Source organism: Cucumis melo, chromosome 7, assembly GCF_025177605.1.
Source record: "Cucumis melo cultivar AY chromosome 7, USDA_Cmelo_AY_1.0, whole genome shotgun sequence".
NCBI lineage: Eukaryota > Viridiplantae > Streptophyta > Magnoliopsida > Cucurbitales > Cucurbitaceae > Cucumis > Cucumis melo.
The window spans coordinates 18,298,947-18,308,965 of record NC_066863.1 but is presented as its reverse complement, the minus strand read 5'-3'; the positions used below and the strand labels follow the sequence as shown (position 1 = coordinate 18,308,965).

General features: G+C 39.8%; 1 protein-coding gene across 1 annotated transcript; it reads right to left on the bottom strand.

Annotated features, from left to right (window-relative positions):
- Nucleotides 1-6,574: 6,574 nt before the first annotated feature.
- On the bottom strand, nucleotides 6,575-9,579 carry LOC127150281 (uncharacterized). Its single transcript, XM_051087686.1, has 7 exons — nucleotides 9,387-9,579; nucleotides 9,212-9,301; nucleotides 9,028-9,135; nucleotides 7,406-7,684; nucleotides 7,237-7,317; nucleotides 6,892-7,153; nucleotides 6,575-6,800 (listed from the first exon to the last, which is right to left on the bottom strand). Exons 1-7 carry the CDS (start codon nucleotides 9,540-9,542, stop codon nucleotides 6,793-6,795), a joined length of 984 nt encoding a protein of 327 aa, XP_050943643.1. The 5' UTR covers nucleotides 9,543-9,579; the 3' UTR covers nucleotides 6,575-6,792.
- Between the last annotated feature and the right edge of the window lie 440 nt (nucleotides 9,580-10,019).

Genomic DNA, 10,019 nt, shown 5'->3' with positions numbered 1-10,019 from the left:
AATTTTAGGAATCACCCGGACCAAAACAGCCACCGCCGCTGCCACCTTCGCCACGGCCGCCGCTGTGGACACCACCATGGAAAAACTACTCCACCGGATTCAGACGCTGCCGATCTATCCAATAGGCCAACCCCCGCCGCGTCCGCACAACTTTCCGACCAGGAACCAATTCACGCGTCGTCGCCTGTTAATCTCACCGCCCATCCCATCCGCTTCTACGCATCGTCGCCTGTCCAACCGTCTCACCCTTCCGATAATCCGCCACCGCACGCGCCGCCCATCGTCACTGGACAACAACCTTCAAAACTGTCAAATCTGTACAGCAATGCAAATCTGTCCGTCGACCCTTTACAACAACCTTTTTGCTATAGGAACGGGGCTGACCAACACAATAACAGATTATGGATTGAAGTGGGCGAGCCATCGGCACCATCCGGTTATGGACAGCCATATGTTCATGGTCTCGAGATTAATCATACCTATAAGAGAGCTGTCTTTGAAGTTAGTACATCCTTGGCACAGACTGATCTACCGATCTATTCCAAGAACCCGGTAATTTTGCTTTCTAACGTACCTTCAAATTATATAACTAACTCTGTTGCCTTTAGTGCTTAATCCTTGACCCATGATAATGAGAAACCAATTCTCGTTTGTGAGCACTGCAAGAAACAACGGCATACCAAGAATCGGTGTTGGAAACTCCACGGTCGGCCCCCAAGAGGTAACAAATGCTCCTCCAAGGAGCAACAGAACTTAGAGCGTACCAATGTTAGGGAGACTGCTAGCACCTCTCAGCCCATTGGGCCTACTACTAGTCAGACCAACTCTCCTACTCTAAGCGTCATTGCTCAATCAGGTATGTCTCAGTCCTTTGGCCTTATTAGTGTTGATGGAACGAATCCTTGGATTTTGGACTCGAGGGCCACAAATCACTTGACATGTTTCTCAGAGCATTTTGTCACTTATACCCCCTGTACCGGTAATGAGAAAATTCGGATAGCCGCTGGCTCTTTAGCTCCGATTGCTGGAAAAGGACAAATAGTCCTCTTTGACGGTTTCTCCCTCCAGAATGTTTTGCATGTGCCTAAGCTTTCTTACAATCTGTTATCTATCAGTAAGATCACCTGTGAGCTGCACTGTAAAGCTACTTTCTTACCTGAGTCTGTTTGCTTTTAGAACTTGAATTCAGGGAGGACGATTGGCACTGCCCGGCATAGCAGCGGACTTTACATCCTTAATGATGATACTTCCGGTAGTAGTATCTCCACTACTAGTTTACTGTCTTCCTATTTTAGCACCTATGAACATCACTTTATGTTGTGGCATTTTCGATTAGGTCACCCGAACTTTACGTATATGAAATATTTGTTTTCCCATCTCTTTCTTAAAATAGATGTCTCCTTGTTATCTTGTGATGTGTGCATTCGAGCAAAACAACATCATGTTTCTTTTCCCTCACAACCATATAAACCCATACAACCGTTTACCCTTATCCATAGTGATGTTTTGGGGTCCCTCCAAGGTCACTACATCATCTGGGAAAAGGTGGTTTGTAACCTTCATTGATGATCATACCCGTCTTACCTGGGTCTACCTTATCACCAAAAAATCTGAGGTTTCTACTAGTTTCCAAAACTTCTATCACACCATTGAAACAAAATTCCATAAAAAATTTCTATTCTTCGGAGTGACAACGGTCGGGAATTCTAAAACCATAACCTTAGTGAATTTGTAGCCTCTAAAGGGATTGTTCACCAAAACTCGTGCGCTTACACTACTCAACAAAATGGAGTGGCCGAGCGAAAAAATTGCCACATTCTGGAAGTAGCCCGTTCCCTTATGCTTTCCACTTCCCTTCCTTCATACCTGTGGGGAGATGCTATTCTTACAGCAGCTCATTTAATCATTAGAATGCCTTCTCGTATCCTCCACATTCAAACTCCCTTGGAATGCCTTAAGGAGTCCTACCCCTCTACTCGTCTGGTGTAACGACCCAACTCCTTATACTGAATCGAAGTCATTACTCAATATAGAACCAGTGGTTTAAGTCATAAAATTTATTAAAAAGCATACGGTTTAAGAAATTCCATTTGTGAAAAAGTTAAACAAGATAGCCATGCAAAAAGTGTAAATGCGTTCTGATGTCCTACTCGGGCCCTATCTACATAAAAGATGGCAAGTAATGAAAAGGTTTCAAACTCAATTACGAAAATCTAAAATAAGGATAAGCGGAAGCAGTAGTCCCTATGGCCCTCCACGGTCACTTCGGGTCGCTCGCCAGCTTGCCCTTGCCCTTGCCTCGTCCTCTACCTGAAAACATAAAATGAAGAGAGTGAGTAAAAAAAAATACTCAGTAAGGGACCCACTACTGGTCCCACTAGGTGCCTGTTAGCTTCCTGTCAGAGTCCTGAAACTGGTACCCAATCTCTGGCACGTTCCCGAACACGTGCAACATGCGCTCCCGTAGGAACGTAGCTCTGGTCTTCGGTGCCCCGGGGGACACCTAGGACAGTCGGGATGCGAGGACCCCGTCGAGTCACTCGAGTCATATCTATCTCATGCTAGACTGGTGTCCCGTCGGACCACACAGTCCTCAATAGGTGGTGATCCCGTAGGACACCCATGCAGGTACGACTCTAACAGACTAAGCTAACAGGTACCCTACTTGCAGTATACATACACATGGCATCAGTATGAAACATATCACATAAATCATCTCTACACTCTCCATCTCGACATTCGCCGCATGGCCACAACAGCTCTCGCCAAACATGACGGGCTAAAGTCTAATCACATCATCAGTTATATCATGCTAACATTTATTTCAGGCATTGTACTGTTTAATTCATAACATGAGAGAAATTGGAGCATACATAGTCTCACACTTCTAAACATGAAGCCAGTAGTGGAATCTCTTACCTGGAGATTCACCCGACGAGTCCTAACCGCAAGACACGTGTGCTTTCCAAGCAACGGGATCCTAAATATTTAATAACGCCAAAGTCCGTAATTAGGTCACCAACGATTAACGGTTAAGACTACGTTGAAATAACTTACCCCAGAAAAGGTTGCAGTGGATGAGTCCCTACTGAAGAGAGTCTCTCGCCGCACCGGTCACTCGGTCCAAGACGCCCTTAGGAAAAATAACTTAACTTAGTCCTAAAATAATTTAATTTACGTCCGGACCAGGGAGTCTTACTGGGAAAATGCCACAATAATTAATTAAGTTACCAAAATGTAGGTGGATGGAGCCAAATTGGTCTTGGCGGCTCGGCTGGAAGAGGACAGGGACCGGCTCGGCTTGGCGCAGGCGCGGCTCGGCTTTGACACAGGGGTTCACGCGTGCGGCTCGGCTACGCAGAAGCGCGCGGCGCGGCTTCACACGCGAAATCGGCTTCGGGTTAGGGCGCGCGGATGCGGAGCGGCTCCGGGTTCGGGTTCGACGGCTGGCGGCGCGCGAGGCTTAGCTGCTGGATTCCCGTCGGCGCGGCGGCTGGCTGACGAACGATCCGGCTGCGCTGCGTCGGATCTCAGCGGTGCGGCGTGGCTGAGCTATCCTCCTCCGATCGAAGCGGCGCGGCGAGTTCCGGCTTCGGCTTTCAGAAGCGGCGCGGTACTACGGCTGGCTGAGGGAGACGGCTTCGGCTTTTCCGCTTCCCGGCAGACGAGCGGCACGGCTGCGGCTTCGACTCCCGACTGAGACGTCGCGGCTCGGGGCTTCGATTCGGCGAGGGCGTCGGCTTACGGCTGCGTGGCTTCGGTTTGCTCGGCGTGCGGCGGCTTGGCGTGAACCGACCCTCGACGGCTGGGAGACTGGCGCGGCGGCCTGAGGCGGACGACAGGCGGCGGCGGCGGCGTGGTTGGGAGTTAGGGTTTCCTCTCCTTCTCTTTTCTTCTCTCTTTTTTTTGAATTAAATTAGCACGGGTTCCAAGGCTCTTTAAATAAGAGAGAAACTAATTTCCTTTCTATTATTTTATTATTTATTTCCAAAAGTATCTCTCTTCTCTCTCTCTTCAATGAAACACCCTTGACCCTTTCCAAGCTTATAAATTAGTTGCTACTAATTAATTGATTAAATCCTCCTTTAATAAATAAAAAAAAAATAGAATAAATTCCAACCTTAGTTTAATAAGGGTTTCCCCCTATTAATTCCAGCAAGACAAAAGAAATAAAAAAAAAAAAAAATAAAATAAAAGAAAAACGAAAAGAAAAGCTGGGCGTTACATCTGGTTTCAGAGGTTCCTCTTTGTGTGTTTAGGTGTACCGCTTATGTCCATAGTTTTGGCCCTAATCAGACCAAATTTACCTCTCGGGCTCAGGCTTGTGTGTTTGTTGGGTATCCCCCTCACCAGCGTGGTTATAAATGTTTTCACCCGCCGTCCAGGAAATACTTTGTCACTATGGATGTTACTTTCTATGAGGACCGACCCTATTTTCCCGTTAGCCATTTTCAGGGGGAGAGTGTGAGTGAAAAGTCTAACAGCACCTTTGAATTTATCGAACCTACTCCTAGTACCGTGTCTGACATTGATCCTCACCCTATAATCCTACCTACAAACCAAGTTCCTTGGAAAACATATTACAGAAGGAATCTCAGAAAGGAAGTCGAGTCCTCTACTAATCAACCGCTGACTCCAGTCCGAGACTTCGAACCTCCACGAGACCAAGGTATGGAAAACCCTACAGAACCTTGTACTAATAATACGATGAGTGAGAATGACAGGTCTGATGCTACTGTGCTTGAAAATATGGAAGAAAAGAACCATGGTGATGAGACTGAGGTTAGAATAGAAACCAGTGACGATGAAGCTGAATAGGGCCATACAAGGAAACATGATGAGTATGATCATTCTCTTGATCTTCCTATTGCACTGAGAAAAGGTACTAAGTCTTGTACAAAGCACTCTATATCTAATTATGTGTCATACGAGAATCTATCACCACACTTCAGAGCTTTTACTGCCAGCCTTGACTCTACCACAATACGGAAAAATATTTATATTGCTTTAGAGTGCCCTGAATGGAAGAATGCTGTTATAGAAGAGATGAAAGCTCTTGAAAAAAATAACACTTGGGAGATCTGTGCCCTACCCAAGGGACACAAGCCCGTGGGATGCAAATGGGTGTTCACTCTCAAATACAAAGCAGATAGAACTCTTGACAGACACAAGACAAGGTTAGTTGCAAAAGGATTTACTCAAACCTATGGTGTTGATTTTTCAGAAACATTTTCTCCTATTGCTAAGTTGAATACTGTCAGAGTCCTTCTTTCTGTTGCTGTAAACAGAGATTCTATATCAGCTAGATGTTAAAAATGCTTTTCTAAATGGAGATCTAGTAGAGGAGGTCTACATGAGCCCTCCGCCTTTTGAAGCACAGTTTGGTCAACAGGTTTGTAAACTCCAGAAATCCTTATATGGTCTGAAACATTCACCTAGAGCATGGTTTGACAGATTTACTATTTTTGTCAAGTCCCAAGGATACAGTCAGGGACACTCTGATCACACTTTATTTACAAAAGTTTCCGAGACAGGGAAGATTGCAGTTCTGATAGTTTATGTGGATGACATCGTTTTGTCTGGAGATGATCAGGCATAAATTAGTCAACTTAAGCAGAGAATGGGTAATGAATTTGAAATCAAGGATTTGGGAAATCTGAAATATTTCCTTGAAATGGAGGTGGCCAGATCTAAAGAAGGCATCTTCGTGTCTCAGAGAAAATACACCCTTGATCTGCTAACCGAGACAGGTATGTGGGATGTCGTCCCGCTGACACTCCTATTGAATTCAACTGTAAACTAAGAAACTCTGATGATCGAGTTTTAGTTGATAAGGAACAATATCAGCGCCTTGTGGGTAAATTGATTTACTTATCTCATACTCGTCCTGATATTTCCTTTGATGTTAGTGTTGTCAGCCAGTTTATGCAAGCTCCCTATGAGGAACATATGGAAGCTGTCAAAAGAATTCTGAGATACTTAAAAACGACACCTGCACTACAAGAAATAACATAAATGATAGCTAACGAAAAACGCTATAATAGACTTTTTATAGCGTTTTTCGAGAGTCCTGACAGCCCATGTTATTAAAAGTCTGGGTCTTTTTATAGCGTTTTCTCGAAGCTATAACTAGTGCTATCGTAGAGTTTGAAGATATAGCTTATATACGTTGCTATAAAAACATTTGATAGCGTTTTTCGTTAGAGCTATAATAAGTTAATATAGCTTAAATAATGTGCTATCTTTAATATGTAATAGCGCTTTCTCGACGCTATAGTATAGTATTTATAACTATAATTTTCAGCTATAATAGCCTTTTTTCGATGCTATAATATAGTATTTATGACTATAATTTTCAGCTATAATAGCCTTTTTTCGAAGCTATAATATAGTATTTATAACTATAATTTTCAGTTATAATAGCATTTTGTCGATGCTATAGTATATTGTTTATAACTATAATTTTTAACTATAATAGCCTTTTTCGACAGTATAGTATTTATAGCTATGATTTTCAGTAATAATGCTATTTAATCGTTTCCAATCAAAATATAGGTAACATTTTTCTCAAAAATTTATAAAACCATTCATAATGTACTAAAATTACCAAACAATGTAGTCATTCTAAATGTACCAACCATACACATTACCAATCAAAATACACATATTAGTAAATAATGTATGAACCGCACAAATTAACCTTCAAAATACAAATAAAGTTCATCATAAGTCTACAAGCAAAGTTCGTCATAAGTGTACAATCTTTAGTCCTCTGGTGAAGACGACTCCATTTCATTCACCTACATAAATTTGTAAAACATATATTAATTAAACAAGTATAGAAAATCTTTAAAAAATGTAGACAAAAAATATTAGAATTAGACAACATACTAATGATCACTTTATCAGATGGCCATGCAACTGTACTTCCCAAAGCTTCTTCAATACATGTCATTTCTGATGTTGGCCTCCACAAATATGCGTTTGGTTTCTTTGCTACATCAATCCATACTCTAATTGCATGTGGACCAATAGGAATATGATGGACCATAGCAGTTGGATCATTAGAAGACCATCTTCCTTCAGCAACAATCTCTCCCGAGCCATACCAATCTAATAACTTGCACTTAGTTTGACTGTTGTTATTGATACTCTGTGAAAAGACAAATATGAGATACTAGAATAAGAAGATAATGACATCATAAACAATTTTCATCCTATTACAAATAAATTTACCGATGGAGAAGGCATTGGAGGAATATTTAGTCGCTTAAGCACACTTGCAGTAGCATTTGAAAGTTCCTCACTTGGTTCAGTCTATGATAATCACATATGAAACCAAAAATATAGTTAACTACTACGAGAAAAAAAAGAATCTAAGTTAGTAAAAGAAAAAAAGAAATACCTGTTTCTTTAAATAAGATAACATAAGTGCTTTCATTTCGATCATTTCATCTTTCATTGTTTTCATTTCTACCATTTCTTCCTTCATCTTCAAATATTCTTTTTCAAGAACCTTATACTTGTGATCTTGGTGAGACAAAAGAGATAGTTTTGAACGAGTCACACCAAACCCAAATCCTCTTACATGACCACGATCGGGGCCAAGAACTTTACTTAAAGCATCATCAACCACGTTTGTTGTTGAAACTGTCGTCTCAGCCTCAGTTTGTTCAATACGCTCCTAGCAATATATAAACAAACAGACCTTAACAATTCTTAAAGATCTAAGCTGCTGTAACTTTTAGCTACTGTTTTAAGCTGCTGTTTTATTAAAGATGTAAGCTACTGTAACATAATTCTTAGTGGACTGTAGGTATTTTGGCTTGCTGTTTTGTAACTTTTACCTACTGTTTTGTAACTTTTACCTATTGTTTTGTAATAATATATATACACTTCTAGCAATATATAAACACATATCTAACATTACACTTAGTCAAAGTGATGTTCAACAATTCTTTAATACTGTTTGATTGGTGGTGTGTTGTAGGTTTGGAAAGATGTGGGAAAAGTTGTAGGCTAAGATGGATAAACTACTTGAGACCTGATTTGAAGAGAGGAATGTTTTCACAACAAGAAGAGGATTTAATTACTAGATGGATAAACTATAATTATAGGTGAACACAAATGTCTAAATCTGCACGTCAATATGCAAACAAAAGGTTTATTTTCTCTTTCTTCATCCTTTAAAGTTTATGAGTTGGAATGTAAAGTCTGTCTTTTTTAATAAAATAATGTGAAGGAAGACCAAAAATTGATTGGATTTCGTAGTTGAAGAAAGAGAGAAAGAAAGAAACTGAAATTGGAATGTAAAGTCTGTCTTTTTTATTTATTTTCTCTTTCTTCATCCTTTAAAGTTTATGAGTTTTCTTCTCTTCAGCCAACTTTCTGAGTTAGTCAAATCCATTATTGCTTATTTGATAATCTCTTGGACTGATTTCTCTACTTATTTCATTTGATAATCTCTTCATCTTCAATACTTCTCTTCCTATAAAGCTGCAGTGGGTGTTCATTTAGAAGCAATGGAAGTTTTAGATCAATAGTAGTGGATGGATTTTCAAGATCTTCATTAAGCTTGGGTTTCAAGATAGGTGGGTGTTCATTTAGAAGCAATGATATTCTTAAGCTTGGGTTTCAAGATAGGAAGAATTTGATTGAAATGTTATTTGACACAGCAGAAATTGAAATAATATTTTGAGTTGATGAGAAATTTCTACTATTTTTGAAATGTTTATGGGATGGTTTGGAAGATAATGTTTTGAGTATTACTTTTTCTTGAATTTGTTATTTGACATTGTTAGAAAATCACAGTGTATATGTGTATTGAGAGTTATGATTGTTTGTGGAAAATTTGAATAAAGTTTATATGAATACATATGATTTTTGGTTGAATATCAAAAATCATTAGAAAAGCTAAAGATTCCTGCACACAGAAAGACCCAACAACATATATAATTAAGATACCAAAAGATTCAATAACGATAATCAAGTCTAAGAATACGAACAGAAATTGCAAAGAAGACATACAAGTGTCTCAGCAACTTGTGAATTCACCGGTTGTCCATCCTTCCTTTTGTGAGCTTTAGTCCATAATGCAACCCTTGTGACCAAAGATGGATCCGAACTACTTTTTCTCTACAAAATGAGATTTATACAATGAAACCACATATACGATACAAATGCAAAATTAAAGTATAGTAACAAACTTTACCATCTCTTCGGCCAAGCGAGCATACCCTTTTCTACTACATGTATGTGGGAGTTGTTTTTTCTTCATGGCTTTGTACTTTTCACTTTTCAACTACTCAAATAAAAGACATTCAAACTTCACACAAATTAATAATTCAAATGTAAGTGTATATGTTTTGAAGTAGAGATTTACGTACCTTGAAGGTTGCACTAGTCTTCTCACTCACAAAATCCATCCAATCATCTACAGATTGTAAATTATCAGGCATTAGCTTCAAAATTGCATCCTTTGTTGGGGCATCTCGAATTTGTTTTACTAAACGAGATTTTCCAGCCCTCCATAATCTACCCATCTTTTGGAAGAAAAACTTTTTTTGCCAATCTTCCACATTGTACCTTGACTGAAGTATAAAAGAGTTAGAAATGAAAATTAATGTAACTTAATAAAGTAATGAACTTATTAGAGAAAAATAAAGTAACTTAATACCTGGATAGATTTCCATAACACTACTTTCAATCTTGTTGGTAGTTTTAGCCAATTCTCAAGATTCACTGGTACAACCTCCCTCACTAGTGGTCCAAGAAAAGAAGCCAATCCTACCGATTCATTACCAATGGGTTGTCCATATTCATTGAAAACAATGTCCACTCTTGATTGTTTTTCAACGGCTATTGTCTTCATTTTTGTAGGTCCTCTTGTCTTTTTTCGCAAAGTCATCGTTTCAAATGGAGGTTCTTCATCGACAACATGATCTTCAACTGCCTTCTCATTAGGCAAAGTTGTCGTTTCCAATTGAGGTTCTTCAATATGATCTTCAACATGATCTTCA

Excerpts from the sequence above, each read along its gene's own strand:
- LOC127150281 (XM_051087686.1), bottom strand. The coding sequence starts at position 9,542 with ATGGGTAGATTATGGAGGGCTGGAAAATCTCGTTTAGTAAAACAAATT. Across the intron at positions 9,302-9,386 it reads AGACTAGTGCAACCTTCAAG|TTGAAAAGTGAAAAGTACAA; the intron begins GTACGTAAATCT and ends TTATTTGAGTAG. Across the intron at positions 9,136-9,211 it reads CTCGCTTGGCCGAAGAGATG|AGAAAAAGTAGTTCGGATCC; the intron begins GTAAAGTTTGTT and ends CTCATTTTGTAG.